The sequence below is a fragment of the Kalmanozyma brasiliensis genome, assembly GCF_000497045.1.
Source record: "Kalmanozyma brasiliensis GHG001 unplaced genomic scaffold PSEUBRA_SCAF25, whole genome shotgun sequence".
In the NCBI taxonomy this organism is placed as follows: Eukaryota; Fungi; Basidiomycota; class Ustilaginomycetes; order Ustilaginales; genus Kalmanozyma; species Kalmanozyma brasiliensis.
The window spans coordinates 22,395-39,601 of record NW_015961965.1 but is presented as its reverse complement, the minus strand read 5'-3'; the positions used below and the strand labels follow the sequence as shown (position 1 = coordinate 39,601).

The window sequence follows — 17,207 nt, the reverse complement described above, 5'->3', positions numbered from 1 at the left end:
CACATGCCTTCTGTAGATCAATTGAAACAGTTTCTCATTCTACCGATGCTCTTCGATGAGCGATCTACTCGTCGAGCTCCTCGTCCGGCTCTTCGTGCTGAATCTCGTTGATGAGCGAGCCCACACCGTGTGAGAGCGTCACGGAGAAGACATCCCCATGCTGGAGCGTCCTCCTTGGCTTTGCGGTCCAACCCACCCCCGCCGGCGTTCCCGTCAGAATCACCGTGCCAGCAGGCAACGTCGTTCCCTGCGACAAGAAGCTGACGATCTTGGGAATGCCAAAGATGAGATCGTCCAATCCGCTCTGCTGCACCACACTCCCGTTCAGCTTTGCCTGGATCTTTACCGTGGACAGCTCGTCGATGGCGGTGAGTGGAACTACAGCGGGTCCGAGGGGACAAGCGCCATCAAAGCCTTTGGAATAGCTCCATTGGGATTGGGCGAATTGTGCTTTCCTCGAGGAGACGTCGTTCGCCGCTGTGATTCCCAGCACGTAATCGAGCGCTTGAGATTCGGGGACGTTCTTGCAGGATTGACCGATGATGACGGCCACTTCGGCTTCCCAATCCGCCGCATCGTCGGCGACGAAGGAGCGAGGGATGATGGTAGGCTGCGGACAGGGACCAGCCAGGGCCGTGGCAGGCTTCATGAAGAGCGTTGGGACGGTGGGCAGGTCGAGACCGGCTTCTTTGGCATGTTCGACGTAGTTCAGGCCGATACAGCGGATGGTGCCCACTTCGGATTGGGAGAGAGGGGCGAGAAGCTGACCAAGAGTGAGCTGCTCACCGGTCGGCTGGCCAGGAGAGAGGATGGAGCTGCCGGAGTAGACGTTGATCTTGATGGTAGGGTCGCCAGGGAAGCCTTGGTACATGACTTGACCGATGTCGATGGTGGGATCGACCGGTTCGCCGATCTTGACCTCGGGAGAGATATCTTCGCCCAGGAGGCGGCCGAAGATGTACGGGTGGAAGCGCACAAGACGCGAGTACGGGGTGCGGCTGTGCATGGTGAGGTTGCGAATGAGGCTGCGGCTGGGTTGGAAGGTGGTGCTGCTTCGTATGTTAGCTAAGGTCGATAGCGATGTTGCGAGACGTCTTGATAGCAGCATCGGCTTGCGAGGACAGCGTGAGGATGTCAGCAGTCAGCGCAAAGAACCTTTATAGCTGGTAAGGTAGCTAGCTGCGCAAGGTCCTGCGCCTAACACAAAGCGTTGAACGAAGGTCGGATGCCCCACACTCACCGGCGAAATGGAAATGCCGCGCTGTTCGCCGTGCTTTCGTCCGTGGTCGAACCTAACATTTTTTAATTTTGCCTTTGCCGAGCTGTCAAAGAAAACAAAAGAGCTGCTCCCGCCCTTCGAAACTCCGCCTCGGGGATCGACCCTGCAGAGAAGGATATGCGGACACAGCCATAACATGGTCGTCTTCAGCCAGCTTCCGCAGGAAAGAAAATGCAGCCACCTGAAGCGAACTAACGGATCGAATGGACCCTGACGGCTTACCCGCTAGAGGGGAGCGAGCCATCTCTTTGAGTCAACCTCTCCACGCATCGCCTCCCATCCATCATCATCATCCCCTTTCGCGTCCATAGCTCAAGATGCGAAATCTCAGCCTGCTGCTCGTCATCGCCATGATGGCTGCTCTCCTCCAAACCGTCGCTAGCGCCGCAACGAAGAAGGTCAACACCAAGACACCACGCATCCTCGTGCCGCTCTACATCTATCCTGAGCCCGGCGCGTGGGATCCGCTCTACACTGCGATCCGCAACAGTCCCAGCGCGGCCTTCTTGGTCATCATCAACCCCAACTCCGGTCCTGGCGACGGCAGTGCGCCTGACTCGGACTACGCTTCTGCGATCCAACAGCTTCGCTCGACGGCGGCGGCGAACCAGACGCTCGAACTGATTGGCTACGTGCCCACCGGCTACGGCAAGCGCTCCGCAAGCCAAGTCAAGTCCTTCATCAGCACCTACGCCAAGTGGCCCCGCTCCGTTCGCCCAGACGGCATCTTCTTCGACGAAACCATCACCTCGCAAAAATACCTCGCCAAGTACCGCAACTATACCGACTTTGTCAAGTCCCAATCGTGGGGTGTATCCACCAAGACGCCCTCCAACGCAACGTACGCCCAACGCAAGGGCATCACAATGCTCAATCCCGGCACCTGGCCCGAGAGCGACAAGTTTTGGAGCATCGCAGACCACATCGTCGTGTACGAAGACAAGCTGTCCAACTTCGACTTTGGCGAGTACCAGCAGCTGACTCAGAACAATGTCCCCGTGGCGAGCAATTTTCAGCGCAGCTACATTTTCTACAATGTCGATAGCGCAAATGTGACAACGAAGGACGGGAGGAACTTCATGGGCGTTGATGCGCTGGTGAATGCCACCATCAGGGTGCTGGCTTCGAGAGGCGGGTTGTTTATCACGGATCTCAAGATCGGAGAGGAGGATGTCTATGCCAAGTTCTCAGGGATTTGGCAGGAGTTTGTTAAGATGGTTGGGGCGTCGTCGTAGGTCTTGACCGCCGCTGTATACAGATCGTGGGAATCCTAATGCTGTCATGTTGTTAGGAAGCGTCGGTGAGGGTGTGACCGCCTCGAAGCCGCTCGACGATGCAGCTCACACCATGAAGAGGTCGCATAATTTTGAGTTGTTAGATTTGTGCGGGACCCTGCTCGGCTATCAAGTTTTGCACAGACCAGATAGCAAGTTCCCGCACTTCTTCCTGACACAACGTCGACGTCAAAAGCATCACTTCGTTGGACGCAGGACAAATTGGGTTCATGCCACGTCGTAGAGTTCCGCCCAAATCTCCGACGCCGGCGCTAGCTCGCGCAGCCCACCCTGTTGAGGAGGAAGATGAAGAAATTATCTTCGTTTCTCACAAGAGGGCTCGCCGCAGTCCAGGCGAGGAAGACGTTTCCAAGGGTCTGTCAGAATCGACGCCTGCAAGGCCAACAGCTGTGATCCCAGCTGCGATGAAAGCCACAGCAAAGAAGCCGGCAGCAAAGAAACCTGCAGCTAAGAAACCTTCCGCCAAGAAGCCCGCCGCTCCCAAAAGGCTAAGACGGCACCTCCGCCGGCGCCATCTCCATCTCCACCGCTGCGACCCGAGCCAAGATGGAAACGGATGGTCCGGTATCTCCCCTGGGGGAGGATGGGAATCAGTTACTATGCGCTGGGCGAGCCGGAGGATCCAGACATCGACATTGGAGCGACTGATTTCAAACATCAAACGGTCATGATGAAGGACTATTGGACTTGGGATCTGGCCGAGCTAGACTGGTGCGATGAAGACCCCGACAAGGACGACGAAGGGCTGGCGATCAGCGAGCTGCTACCCATCTTTCTCGAAGAACTGATGTGTGGCCAGCCCGTCTTTATGCCGGACAGGGTCTACTGCGTTGGCGTCAACTACCGATCCTTTGCAGCTGCGGCCGGTCTCGAGATCCCCGAAAAGCCGACGGCGATCCTCAGACCAACCACGGCGATAGACTACCATGGCGAGGACATCATCGTCCCTGAGGACTTCGCAACCGAAGACGTGGACTACGAAGCTCATTTAGCCGTAGTCATCCGGCACGACTGCAAGAACGTCAGCCCTGAGGATGCGATGGACCAGGTGTTCGGCATTCTCGCTGCGACTCATGTTGTTCTCCGTTCCAGCCCAGGGGAAAGCTTCGATGGGTGCTGCACCCTCGGCCCCGTCATCGTAAACGCCAATGCTCTCCAGGATGAGGACTGGGGCAACATCCAGATCGAGGGCGAACTCAATGGCGAGATTGTGCAAAGAGGCTTCGTGCGCGACATGGCGTTCTCAATACCTCAGCTGATCTCGACCCTCAGCCGAAGGAGTACGCTCAAAGCCGGCACGATCATTCTCACAGGGCAAGTTGTCTCAGATGCGTGCCGACCCGGAATAAATTGAATGCTGACCATCTTTCTCATCTGCGAATATCGTCCTCTTTTCCCGTCTCATTTCGCGATACGCAGGACTCCCGCAGGTACGGGCTGGTACAGGGAGCCGCGACGGATGCTCAAGGACGGCGACAAGTTCAGGGTCTGGGTCTCGCATGGTGTCGGCAGTCTGGTCAACACTATCAGGTTTGAGGAATGATTACCTTCGAGGGGCGGGGTCGCCTCATCTCAATCAGGCCTCAGCGAGACACTCGCAAAGCGCTGCCTGTGGTGACTGTGATCTCGATTGCGACTGGAACATGTTACTGCAAATGGCACGGTGTCGGGCCATCAACGATCGAACAGAAGCGCCCTTCTAGGCGGCAGCTGCGGCGCGGGCACCACCAACGCCGGCATGCCCGTGCCCACCGTCTGCGCCGGGTTGCCCATGATGATACTCTCACTAACACCCAGCACCTCGTCCTTCTTTCCGAACAGCGCAGCATCGAACAGGTGATCCGTCGTCTTCTCGAAACTCGCCAGCATCAGCACGCTGTCCTTCATCTTGGCAACACCGAAGCGCGTGATGCCCAGCACCTCGCCTTTGTACGTCATGGTGTCGGCCAGCAGCATGATGTGGCGCGGGTCGATGCTCATGCCGTGCGCCGACATGGTCGTTTCGATCTCGCGATAGACCGATGTTCGGGCGGCTTCGATGCCGAGCACCGTCTGCATCTCCATGACGTGGTTGGTGTGCGTTTGCGTGCCAATGACGCCTTCGGTGGTCATGACCTTGAGCAGGCCGTAACCTTCGACGAGGAGCTTGCGCGTGCCCTTGTCGTCCGAAATGACTGCGCGAGTCGCCTGCGGGATGCCCTTGACGACAATAGACGGCAAAGCTCGCTTGAGCGCCTTGAGGTTGTAGTACACATCGCTCTCCTTGTCGGGCCCCTCGGGAGGCACGTAGATGCGGATGCGGTTCTTCTTGGGCACCACCATGACGCGCTCCTCCTTGATCTTGAGCTTGGGCGCATTGACAATGGCCCACTTGATATCGTTCAGCGTGATCTCGAGCTGCAGCTTCTGGATCGCCTCCATGTCGATGTGCACACCCAAGTACGTGTACTGCGCCGCCCATGCCTCCTCGATCACCGACGCAATATCACCGAGGTACGTCTTCTCGATGCGGCCCTTGACAATTCGCGCTGCGTGCTCCGACTTTTCGGACACGAGCTTCGCCTCAATGATGGGCGTGTTGATCGATTTGGCCGCATTGATGATCTCCTTGATACGCGGCACACCGAGCGTGACATTCATCGACGCGACACCGGCAAAGTGGAACGTCTTGAGCGTCATCTGCGTGCCCGGCTCGCCGATCGACTGGGCACCAACAGCGCCGACTGCAGAACCCGGCTCGATCTTGGCCTTCATGTACTTGATGTAGCACAGGTTGAGGAACTCGAGGATCGCCGCCTCCTTGATCTTGGTCTTGTTGTTGACGATCGCACGCGCGGCGCGGTCGGCGCCGATCGAGAGATCCGTGTGCTCGTCCCAGTGCTCCTCGCGCTCTTCCGCGCCGTACATGCCAAACGCTTGGCGAATGCGCACCGCTTTGCTGAAGACGTTGTCGTGTATGAACTCGTACACCGAATCGAGGTACTTTTGCGTGCACGTGTTGACGAAACGATCGCTGTGGAGCTCGCGCTTGACCAGCTCCATGATCTCGTAAGGGTAGAGACCGCGGCCTGGGACGTGCTGCGTGATCGCCAAGCAGTGACGCCACAGTCGGAATGGTTCGATGGGCATAGCGTTGCCCTCGAGCTCTGCTGGGTCCAGGCCGTCGTCTCCGTAGATGAACTGCACGACACCACCAACCGAGTTGCGGACACTGAGATCGTAATGCGTGGACAGATCCTCGAGCGCCTTCATGAGACGACGCTGCATGTAGCCTGTCTCGGCAGTCTTGACGGCCGTGTCGACGAGACCTTCACGGCCCGAGATGGCGTGGAAGAGGAACTCAGTCGGCGTCAATCCGCTGAAGAAGGAGTTGCGCACGAAACCCTTGGACGGTGGATCTTTGGACTTCTTGGGGAAGTGTGGCAGCGATCGGTCCTGGAAGCCGTTGGGTACACGCGATCCGCCGATGATCTGCTGGCCGACACAGGCGACCATCTGCGCCACATTGATCTTGGATCCCTTGGAACCGCAGACAGCCATGACCAAGGGCGCGTTGTGTCGGCTGAGTTCGGTCATGCAGATCTCACCGACGTCGCTACGAACGCCGGAGAGCACACCGGAGATCATGTTCTCGAGCGTCTGCTCCTGGTCGCAACCGGGCAGATTTTCGAGCTTTCCGTGCTTGGCCTTCTCAATCAGGTCGAGACACTCGGCGTAGGCGGCTTCGACCTTGGCGTCCTTGTCCTTGCGCAGGCGCGGGCCAGGAATGACGTCGCTGATGCCGAGAGAGAAGCCCTGGTTGGCGAGCCAGCGAGCGCACGTCTTTGCGAGTCGGTTCATGGCTGTGATGGCTGCGTCTGGGCCGTAGTCTCGCAGCATGACTCCGAATACGGAGTTCTTCTTGCCGTCACCCACGGTGGACTTGTCGAACACACCACACATGACCTCGCTGTTGACGATGACGAGCCAGCCGTCGTTAGGCGACATGTCCTTGGGATGGCCGCCCGTCGGCTTCTCGAAAGTTCGGCACTGTGCTTCGAGGTTGACGAGATGTGGGCTCTTGCGGTTGGGTCGGATGAGGCACGACATGACTTGCTTGCCTGTCCAGAGGCGGACGGGCTTCATGATGGCCGGCGGCGGGAGATCGATGTGCAGGTCCGCATCCGCGAAGTAACTGCAAATCTGGGAGAACTGCGCTCGGTCGAAGAATCGGTCTCGTTTCGAAATGAGGTAGGAGGCGGTGATGAAGTCTTGGATGGCGGCGATGATAGGCTCTCCGTTTCGTGGTGTAACCAAGTTGTGCTTGACACCCATGAGGATGGTGGCTTCCGTCCTGGCCTCCTCAGTCTGAGGAACGTGCATGTTCATCTCATCTCCGTCAAAGTCGGCATTGTACGGGTTGCAGGCACATTCGTTGAGGCGGAAAGTGCGCCATGGTCGAATCTTGGCTCGGTGCGACATGATCGAGAGCTTGTGGAGCGAGGGTTGTCGGTTGAAGAGCACGATATCGCCGTCGCGGATGTGTCGTTCTACAATGTCGCCGACGCGCAGCTTCTGCGCGAGCTCCTCGCGCATGCCTGGAAACTTGAGGAAACGTTTGAAGCCCGTCTTTCCGTCCATGAGATAGTTGGCACCGGGATGCACGTCTGTGCCGTTGCGAACGGCCTGCCGCAACTGTTCGATGTTGTGCTCGAAGACGCGCTCGGGGTATGTGAGAATCTTGGCCACTCTCTGAGGTACGGCGACTTCGTCGATCTTGAGGTTCGGATCGGGGCCAATGACGGTTCGACCGGAGAAGTCAACACGCTTGCCGGACAAGTTGCCACGAAAACGACCTTGCTTGCCCTTGAGACGCTGACAGAAGCCGCGACTTGGTTTCTGGCCTGGTTGTGTAGGCACGCCTGGCAGCTCTGAGTTGATGTAGAGAGCAACGGTCAACTGCAGAAACTCCCACTGCTGCACAAGCTGGCTCGTGGTAGTTCCTTTGCCGCCCTTGACAAGCCCTAGCTTGAGCAGGCTGTTTGTGAAGATGATCTCCGTGAGCTTGATGGTAACGTCATCTTCGTTGGTGGCGCCATCTTGCGCCACGGAGGGACGGATGCAGACTGGCGGCACACAGATGTACTGCCAAATGTATTCTTCAGGACGACCGAACTCCGGCCGCAAGCCCAGCAGCTCGCAGTCCTCGTCCGAGATTCGTTTGAAGAGATCGAGCGCCTTGAGCGGGTTGAGATCTTCTTGCGCTTTGTTGAGATGTGGTGTGATGTCACCGTTGCCCATCTTGACGTTTGTCGAGAAGGATGCCTTGAACTCGTCGTGCTCTGCTGCGGTCTTCTTTGCGCGGAACTTCTCGTGCACGATCTTGAGCTGACCTTGCTTCTTGACGGTGCCATTGGTGTAGCCGCACTTGGGACAATACAAGACTTTGCGCGCGATGGTGTTGACAGCTTTAAAGGTCCTTGTACGATCGAGGTTCTCGAGATTTGGACGACGAAATCGCTTCAAGAACTTTCGACGATCTGGCTCTTCGAGCAGAACTGTTGCGCAGTTCTTGCAGATGCTCTGTAGAATGGCGACCGTGTGCTTGAAGAAGCCGACGTGGAAGACGGGAAGGACGAGCTTTATATAGCCGTAGTGGCCGACACAATCTGCCATCTTGAGGTGGCATGTTTCGCAAAGGGAGTTCTTATCTGATATACCTAGCCGTCGATCTAGAGTACCGTTTGCTGCGGGTTTGCGCTCTGATTCGCCGATGGTGTAGAGATCTCGTGTGGTGACTTCGATCTCGGACATGTTGACGATGTCCTGCTTGGACAGCACACCGAACTGGATGTGCTTGATCTTTTTGGGCGCATCTTGAGATACGAGCTGCTTCATGGTGGAAGCTGTGTGGAGCCGAACGTGGCTAGCGCGAGAGGGAAACGGTGAACAGCCAGAGAATGCTGCCACGTCGAAGATGGTACCTGCAAAAGAAGACCCTCGAAATGGATCTCGGTGGTCTGGAAGTGTCCAGAGTCGGCGCTCTCGTTGGTGTTCGGATACGTGGCCAGCTATGTGTCCTTCAACATTGCGCTTGTGATCGTGCCCTGGACTTCGGGAGAGGATGTGAAGCTGAAGCGAAGAGCCGCCAGTCGATGTAGGTCGGACAGTGATCGATCTTAAAGCAGGTTATGTCTGATCGCGTACTCCCAGTTGCACTGCTCGCAAACGCCGAGGACTGAGTCGAGGTCGAGTGCTGCGGATGACGAGGTTTCGGTCCCAAGCTCGGGTGCGATGCGCTTCGAAGACCAGGAAATGAAGTCGGAGACAGCGGATACGCGGTACGACAGCACCTGATGGTAGTCGTTGACTGGTGTAAGAAGCGTGGGTGATGAGAGGGGATGATGGGTGATAATGATGTGACGATGACGAGGAGAGTTGTGAGTGAATGGGTTGAGTGAATGGGTCGATGTCGAAGCACTTCTTCCAAAAGTCACTTTTGAGGAAAAATTTACCCTGACGGAGCATGGCGCAGCGGCCACGCACCAAACGAGGGGCGCCCAAACTTCAAGAATGTTAGGCCTAGCCAGATCCGACTTCCGGACTTGAAAACTCCACTTTGGAAGAAGCGCGAAGCACCGCCGCTGTTGGCTTCGAGAGAGAGACCAACACTTGATCTTCAGACCTGCTTCAAGCCAACTCCTCTGTTATCGCCTGTACCCACGCTCAAGAGTACCTCGTCCCCTGACATAGGTAGCTCCGATGCAGGATGACTTGATCGAGAGCATTCGGCGCTTCTCCGTGTCGGATGAGCCCTTGTCGACTGCCACCGCTCAGACCTTTGTCGATGCATTCGCTCCGCTTTCCCACGCTCAAGACCACAAAACGGATCAGCCGTCCACATCGCAGAATGAATCATCGTCGCTGACGAAGCTCAAGCAAGCACGCAGTGCTGCGCTTCTCACGCTTGCTTCGCGCTCCTCCTCCGCAGCTGTCCGACAAGATGTGCGCTCTCAGGCCGCGCCCGTTGACGAGAACATTGCACAGCTCTTGACGCCTGTCATACGATCCAGACTCGCCGACACAACCCCACACAGCCTTCTCTCAGCGCTCGGCTTCTTTTCGGCACTCTTCAGTGTACTGCCATCGGAAGCGCATGACATCCTCACCGCGGACGGTATCATCGACCTTGTGTTGGAGGCCCCGGAGGCCTGTAATGCTGTTCGCCGTGTAGAGGCAGACGGCCAAGCCCAAGACACACGTTCGAAGCGCTCGCTATCGGATGAAGAGCTCGTCGGCTTGGCAGTGGCTGAGCTCATCTCCTCCGCTGCCAACTCGACAGCGACAAGAAAGTACCTTGCCGGCCAACAAGCCGTTCTCGACTGGCTCGACATCGCCTGTGTCTCTCGCGGCTCCTCCAACACCGCAGATCACAAATCAGACGCGATCGCTGTCGTCGCTGGTCTCGCTGAGATCAAGGTCTACCGCGCTATTGCTTCCGAGGCCATGCAAGGCCTCACCCAATCAGCATCATCAGAGCCGACTTCCCAAGCAGATCATGTCCGCAAGATCCAAGAGGCGAGTTCAGAACGCAAACGCAAAGACCAAGCATTGTATCAAGCAACGCAGACCGAACTACTGTCCATCAAGTCACAATCGCGAAGTCTACTACGACAGGTGGACGCAGAACATCGCCGACTCGTCGAGCTAAGCTGCTTGGAAGCGCTGGCCTATCTCACAGTCCAGTCGACATTCAAAGAACGCGTCGCTGCAGATCGCAACCTACTCCAACTCTTATGCACCGGGTTCGACATCACAACGCCCAAGAAAGCCGAGGAAAAGCAGGTTCATGATATCGACAGCCAAAGATTCGATGGAGCACTTCAGCTGGGGCTGGCCACTATCTTGTCCAACATCACTGCGTACCCACCCACACTCACATCCGAAGAAAAGCAGGTCCGTCGTCTCAGGAACTTTGCCAACGCGCAGGGAACCAAACAAGATGGAAGCCAGACGGACGACGACGACGACAAGCTCGAGACCACTGCCAAAGTGGAACAAAGGTGCTCGGCGGTACTAGAAGCCAAGGGAGTAGAGGCACTCAGCGCTCTCGCTGTAGCTGGACCTCCTCCTGGATCCGGTGCCTCGACATCCGACGGTGTGAGCTGGAAGGTCAACCCAAGCAAGAGCGTCCGTCAAGCATGCGAACAGGCTTTGCTTGCGCTCTTGACCAAACAAGATCGCGTCATGCGAGGCAAAGCTGTGCAACAGGGCGCTTTGAGGGCAGCGCTGGCTTTATCGGCCCCTGTGTTGCACGGTCTACTTCCATCTAGCTCGAGCGAATCGGCCAACAGCCAGCAGTCGAACACGTCCAATGGTCTCTTCTCGCGCTCGGCAGGGACATCAGCAGCAGCCAATGTCACCTCCGACGACCTCGCGCCCCTGCAGGCACTGGCCAAGCTTCTCATCTCATTGAATCCCAGCCTGCTCTTCCCTTCTTCGGACGGGCTTCTATCGGTGTCCTCAGTCATCTGCAGCCTCTTGCTGTGTCCGATGGCGACCAGACTACAGAAGTTCGAGTCGCTCCTCGCGCTCACCAACTTGGCTTCCCTCTCTCCAGATGTCTGCCTAAGGATCGCGGCATTTACGCTTGAAACTGCGGATGCAAAAGCAACGGAGGGCATCAACGCCGGGAAGCTATTCCGGCCCACTTCAGTCGTCGCACAGGCATGCGAGCAGTTGCTCATGGAAGAGCACACTATGGTACGAAGGGCTTGGATCGAGCTCCTGGTCAATCTGCTGCAGGTCCAGGAGGTTTTTGGATACTTCACTTCTGCAAAGTCGCCAGCATCTCAAACTGATGCGGCCACGACGACCGAATCGCAGGACAGGCTTACATTGCGACTCAGGATGCTGCTCGGTCTCTGCGAAGTCGACGAGTGGGCGTATCTACACGGTAGCGGCATCGGGATAGATGGTGATACGCCGGAGAGCACCTCTGATGCTCAAGGTGGAGAACCGTCGCTCGCCACGCGGATGGCCTGTCTTGCACTACTGGCAATGGTCACCGAGGTCAGCACAGCTGTCGAGGCTTTGGTGACACTGAACAGGCTCTTACCAATCCTAGTCAGCACCCTCATACTCGATCGATCGGAGGATGCAGAGCGGAACGAATGGGAACGCGCCGATCTGGAGTCCACCAAAGCAAGCTCGACACGCAGCAGAGCTGACACAGAAGCCGAGGCGCAACTGAACGGCATCAACCTAAGCATGCGCGCTGGCTACGTGCTGCTCAACGTCTTGCAATTCCTCTCTGAGCCTCGAAGCAAAGGCTTGCAGGATCAAAGAGGAGGCTTTGATCAAGAGAAGGTACAGACCGCGCTGCAGGACAGCCTGACCCATCATGTGGTGCAACTGAAGCAGGCCACGGGGCCAGCACACGTTCAGGAAGCGCGCAAGGGTCTCTTGCAGGTGATGGCTGAATGTCTCAAGCTCGTCAAGAGTATGGAGTGAGGATCTCGCAAGGCTCTATGCATAGCATTGAGATCGCTTGGTTCCTCACGTGTGACGAACAGCCAGGACGGTCGAACTTAGCAGCATGTCAATGTCAAAGCGCTTATCATCTGCCGTGTGTTGAGAAGCGAGGGCGAAGAGGACCGACCACTCATCGCGACACGATGCTTGTTTAGGCGTGCTGAGAAAACCCTGAAGAAAAATTAAGGCTCGAAAAACACTTCCGGAAACTCGGGCAGCGGCCGAGTCTGTGCGTCTTCTTCTTGGAACGTGTTCGCATCCCTCGACCACATCCACCATCTCCTCACCACGCTCCTTACCGATCACCATTCACACCATCGTCGGACGTTGCTCCTGCTTGCACTCAGTTATCCTTTAGCGGGATCAATCGCGCGTCGCGCATCCAACAACAGTGGCTTCAGGGCTAGCTTCTCCACCAGCGCTGATTCTCGTCCATCCACTCGACCATACACTTAGGGTCACAAGTGGCTGAACATCGTCGCCGCCGCTGGGTCCTTACAGCTTTTAGCATCGCTCCAGCCCCTCAACCATATCAAACATGGACCCACCACCGCAACCCTCGACGCTTCCTGCAGAGATCTCGACGGATGCTCCGTCTGTGGTGCCAATCTCTGAAGCAGCACCCCTAGCCGCCGAAGCTTCCCAGCCTCTCACTTCTGTAGCATCAGCAGACGAGGAGTCCGTACCAGCCCAGCCGCAAAGCTCGGCAGAAACGACAGACGCTGCTGTCATCGGCTCGATAGAGGCAGGAACAGCACCCGCAGACCCTGTCCTTCCGCAGTTGCCGCCGGCAACCTCAGAGCTTCTCGCACCTGCAGGGGAGGAATCGACTCAAGTTCCGATTGGCGGGCTCGACTCCACATCAGAAGGGACTCAAGACGGGACCGCGGCGACCTTACAAAGCACCTCAGGGGACCAAACCGTTCCAGTGGTCCCATCTACCGAAGATGATGCCGCGCTTCCTCAGGAGACGACAGAGTCCGCTGAGGCACAGGTAAGCGCGGACACAGCTCAAGATACTGCATCAGCACCGATCATCTCCAGCATCGAACAGCCTTCCTCGATAGAGCCAACGACCGCCGCAATTTCTGCGCCAGAGCTTGATTCTACGACAGTAGCGCCGGCTGCTCCACCATCGTCCGAAGATGCGCCTCCAGCGAGCGCTTCAGAGCCTCAATCGGCGCAATCAAACCAGTCTGCAGATGCTTCAGCCTCAGAACAAGCTGCGATCGCGCCAGCTGTCAATCCTTCAACTGAAGGAGCATCTGCGCAAGCCGTCGCAGGAGCAGAAGCAGCGGCGATGGCACCGGCGACTGAAGCCACATCTGCATCAAGCAACACGGCAGCGATCGAGCCTGTCGCTCAAGAGGCTGCCGTCGACGAGCCAGCTCAATCTGTGGCTCCAGACATTGCTTCTCAGTCGCAGGCCGATGAGTCCGCAGTTGCGACAGCACAAGATGTAGCAGCCTCGACCATCGCAGAAGCGGAAGCAGTTAAAAGCGGCTCGACCGCCACTGCTGCGGTAGAGTCGAAGGATACGGAAGCAAAGACAGACGACAAACCTGCTGCAGCGACGTCATCCAGCGATGACGTCGCTCTGGTGCCCGCGATAGAGACCATCGCTGCATCAGAAGCTGCACCGACTTCGATGCCCGCGACGCCCGAGAAGAGAGCGCCGATCGACGCAACATCCGCAGCACAACCGGCCACATCGCAGCCCTCCACGCCAGCTCGCGAGGGCAGAGTCGCGCTCATCTTGCGCATCAACAAGGAGCTCATCCGATTCTGTGTTGACTTGCAAGCCAAGGAGCTCACAACGGATCAAGTCTACCGCGAAGCTGCCGTGCGTCTGCAGGCCAACCTGGCCTATCTGGCAAGCGTCGCCGACAAGGCCGGCAAGAGCGTGGATCCTGGTGCGCGGTCAGCGCCAAGTGGAGCCTTGCCGCGACTGGAGCCGTTCCCGCGAAGCGAGCATGCGCCTTCGTCGCCTCTGCCAGCTCTGTATGACAAGCTCATCGCCATCTTCGGTGCGGCCGGTCAGGCGGATTCGCCGGTAGCAGACGGCAAGAAGAGGTCGCGGGACTCGACGGCGGATCCAAGTGGTGAAAGCCCGCAGAAGCGGACAGCGACCAAAGGCGTTGAGCGACCGCAGGACGTCTCGGCTGCTGGGACGCCATCGTCCTCTACGAGTCAGCCGCAGCCGATCGTGAGTGCGACGGCTTCAACTCAGCCCGCAGACGCGACATCGACGCCAGCACCGGCACAACCGCAGCAGCCAGCACCAGCACCACAAGCAGCTTCGCAGCAGCCGCAACAACCGTCACAAGGTCCTGACTTGTCCTTGGCGCCTCCTGTGCCGATCGCCCCGCCAACCGCCGCTCAGAACATTCCCAACAACCCGCAAGCGCAAGCCCTCATGCAAGCCTTTGGTCCCAATGCACTCGTCAACCTGCACGCCCTTCAGTCACACCTGCGTGGGCAAGGAACACACCCTTGGGTTGCGTACATGGAAGCCAATCTCAACGGCTTCAAGGCGATGCCATTGCAAGTGCAGCTCCAGCACATGACGACATTACAGAACGCCGCCTTGCAGCGGCAGAAGGCCATGCAGGCTGGTGGAGACTCCAGCGCGGCGACTGGCAGTCCGGCTGCGATGCCAAATGGTGGTATCGGTAGTACTTCCAGCCCAGCTGGGACGCGACCAGGCAGTCGACACTCGAACAGCCCAAGTCAGGCGCAGTCGAGTCCGACTGCGGCCCAATTCGGTGGCAACGCACCCGGCCGAACAGGAACGCCCCTCGGCGGACCAGCAGCGATGCAGAAGCGACCAGGCAGCTCCGGTTCCGTCGGCAGCGCCGGACGCAATCGCACCGGGTCGTCCAATCTCGCTTTCGACCCGTCGCAGCTGCAATCCGCTCCCAGCCCTGCCAATGTGGCCTCTGCCACGGACTTCTCCGCGCAGCAGCCCAACTTTGGATTCCAACCGCCTGGGTTGCAGCAGGGATCGCCCGCAGCGGGTGCCTCGCCCGGACAGCAACCTCCGCAGCCCCAGCCCGGCATGATGGGCATGCCCAACTTCCAAAACCTGCCGCCGCACCTGCAGCAGCAGATCCGACAGCAGTACATGGCGCACATGCAGGCTCAGGCGGCGCAAGGCCAGCAACCGCCAGGCTTCAATCGGCCATGACCTGAAAGTTCCCAGTAAGAATTAAGGACAGGGATGGAACTTCCAAGCGCCCCAGTGATGCTGTTTTGCTTTTGTATTGCATGCTTTCGTCATCGACATTGTACACTTATTGTATCACCATTCTTGTGCGAGACGCTACAACTTCGCCCGCGTAGAAAGCACCTCTTGCTGCTCTAGAGCCTGGAGCATGGCCCGGACTTCCTTGCGCAGGATCTTGCCGCTAGCGCTGACGGGCACTTTATCGACAAAGTGGATGCCGCCACGCAAGAACTTGTGATGCGACACCTTTGAGCGGACGAACTCGTCAATTTCCTTTGCCACCGCTCCCTTTGACGTGGTCGAGGTGTGGGGTGTGAGCTCGACAAAAGCACATGGAAGTTCTGTCGCCTGATCCTTGCTGTATCGGCCCACCACTGCGGCAGCCGCGATCTTGGGGTGAGCGACGAGCACGCCTTCCAGCTCGGCGGGTGCCACCTGAAACCCTTGATACTTGATTAGCTCTTTGAGACGGTCGACGATGGTGAACTCGCCCGTTCGTGGGTCGACCACCACCACGTCGCCGGTGCGGAAGAACCCGTCCGGGGTGAACGACGCTTTGGTCTCGCTAGGGTTGGACAGATAGCCGGAGAACACCTGGTCGCCTTTGATCAGCAGCTCGCCACGTTGCCCTGGCTCAACAGCCTTCCCAGTATCGACATCGACGACCCTCGCGAGCGTGGCAGGGACGAGACAGCCAACGGACCCGGGAGTCTGCTGTCCACTCGATGGGTCCAATCCGGCCAGCGTGAGCTCGGTCATTCCCCACCCCTGTTTCACTTCGACGCCGGTGAGATCGGTGAACTTGGCCTCTGTCTCTGCGTCCAGCGGCGCTGCTCCACAGCGCACACGCTTGACGGTGGCAAATACCGCGCGGGTGGTGCCAGGGTGTTTTGTGAGCTTCGTCAGCGCTGGAGGGACGCAGTTGAGCAGGTTGATGCGATGCGTCTGTACAGCTTTGCAGAGAGAGTCTGGCGTGAAAGGGCGGAGGAGGAATAGCTGACCTCGCATTCTCAGCATGAGGTGCAGTTGCCCGATCAGGCCGTAGGCGTGGAAGAAGGGGAGGAAGCTAAGCATCCGCACCTGGTCCCCATGGAGTGATTCGGGGATGAATCCAGGCGTGCACAGGTTGGCCGAGATCATGCTCACGACGTTCTTGTGGGAGATCTGGACCGCTTTTGGCAGCCCTGTCGTCCCTGACGAAGAAGGGAGGTAGGCAGTGGTCCCCAGGTCCTTTGGCACGAATGGCTGAGCAGCCTTTGCAGCAGATTCGTCAGCCAACAGTTCGCCGATGGACAAAACACCCCCACGACCCAGCTTGGTGTCCGTGAGGATGACGGTGAAGGTCTTGATGTTGGCTGCGGCAGCACGGCGGAGGTAGGTGCTGTGGACGACGACTTTGGCGGGCTTGGTGAGACGGTAGACGTGGCGAAGCTCTTTGCGGGCGTAGTCGGGGTTGGCGAGCGCCACGCGAAGACCGGCGAACTGGGCCGCCATGACGACGACGGCGAATTCGATGGATGCATGGAGCGCGACGAGGATGGTGTCGCCTGGCTTGAGGTGCGCTTTGGTAAGAAGGCCGAGGCCGAAGCGTTGCGCTCGGAGCCTGAGCTCGCCATATCTATCAGATTCGAGGATGGTGCGAGAGTCAGCGTCAGGGGCGCAAGCTCGTGTAGTCAGGAAAAGAAACGGTAGCTTACGAGATGATTCGGCCCGACGAGCAGTCGGTGATGGCAGTGCCTGCATCATCGAAGCTCACATCGCCCAGGCAGAACTGGTAGACCGACTCGGATGGTACTTGAGGCGGTGGCAATCTTGACGCGTAGATGCCTGCCTTGGGATCGTAGACCGTATATGGGCCGAGAGGGACCGTCAATCCCCGAGCTTGCTGGGTCAT

The 17,207-nt window shown here is 58.0% G+C and overlaps 7 protein-coding genes across 7 annotated transcripts; 4 read left to right on the top strand and 3 right to left on the bottom strand.

The window, feature by feature from the left end:
* Positions 1 to 64: 64 nt before the first annotated feature.
* On the bottom strand, positions 65 to 1,006 carry PSEUBRA_003740 (Fumarylacetoacetase, C-terminal; the record flags this gene model as incomplete). The annotated part of the gene is made up of 1 exon (XM_016436810.1): positions 65 to 1,006. The coding sequence occupies one exon, from the start codon at positions 1,004 to 1,006 to the stop codon at positions 65 to 67; it is 942 nt and encodes a 313-aa protein (XP_016291747.1).
* A 590-nt stretch (positions 1,007 to 1,596) lies between these two features.
* On the top strand, positions 1,597 to 2,514 carry PSEUBRA_003739 (Spherulation-specific family 4; the record flags this gene model as incomplete). The annotated part of the gene is made up of 1 exon (XM_016436822.1): positions 1,597 to 2,514. The coding sequence occupies one exon, from the start codon at positions 1,597 to 1,599 to the stop codon at positions 2,512 to 2,514; it is 918 nt and encodes a 305-aa protein (XP_016291746.1).
* A 727-nt stretch (positions 2,515 to 3,241) lies between these two features.
* On the top strand, positions 3,242 to 4,117 carry PSEUBRA_003738 (Fumarylacetoacetase, C-terminal; the record flags this gene model as incomplete). The annotated part of the gene is made up of 2 exons (XM_059465144.1): positions 3,242 to 3,888; positions 3,994 to 4,117. 2 exons carry the CDS (start codon positions 3,242 to 3,244, stop codon positions 4,115 to 4,117), a joined length of 771 nt encoding a protein of 256 aa, XP_059320581.1.
* Positions 4,118 to 4,248: 131 nt separating this feature from the next.
* On the bottom strand, positions 4,249 to 8,451 carry PSEUBRA_003737 (RNA polymerase Rpb1, domain 5; the record flags this gene model as incomplete). Its single annotated transcript, XM_016436807.1, has 1 exon — positions 4,249 to 8,451. One exon carries the CDS (start codon positions 8,449 to 8,451, stop codon positions 4,249 to 4,251), a length of 4,203 nt encoding a protein of 1,400 aa, XP_016291744.1.
* An 864-nt stretch (positions 8,452 to 9,315) lies between these two features.
* On the top strand, positions 9,316 to 12,066 carry PSEUBRA_003736 (Armadillo-type fold; the record flags this gene model as incomplete). Its single annotated transcript, XM_016436832.2, has 1 exon — positions 9,316 to 12,066. One exon carries the CDS (start codon positions 9,316 to 9,318, stop codon positions 12,064 to 12,066), a length of 2,751 nt encoding a protein of 916 aa, XP_016291743.2.
* A 559-nt stretch (positions 12,067 to 12,625) lies between these two features.
* On the top strand, positions 12,626 to 15,274 carry PSEUBRA_003735 (uncharacterized protein; the record flags this gene model as incomplete). The annotated part of the gene is made up of 1 exon (XM_059465170.1): positions 12,626 to 15,274. The coding sequence occupies one exon, from the start codon at positions 12,626 to 12,628 to the stop codon at positions 15,272 to 15,274; it is 2,649 nt and encodes an 882-aa protein (XP_059320580.1).
* Positions 15,275 to 15,409: 135 nt separating this feature from the next.
* PSEUBRA_003734 (AMP-binding enzyme C-terminal domain protein) lies at positions 15,410 to 17,207 on the bottom strand (the record flags this gene model as incomplete). The annotated part of the gene is made up of 2 exons (XM_016436809.1): positions 15,410 to 16,931; positions 17,011 to 17,207. 2 exons carry the CDS (start codon positions 17,205 to 17,207, stop codon positions 15,410 to 15,412), a joined length of 1,719 nt encoding a protein of 572 aa, XP_016291741.1.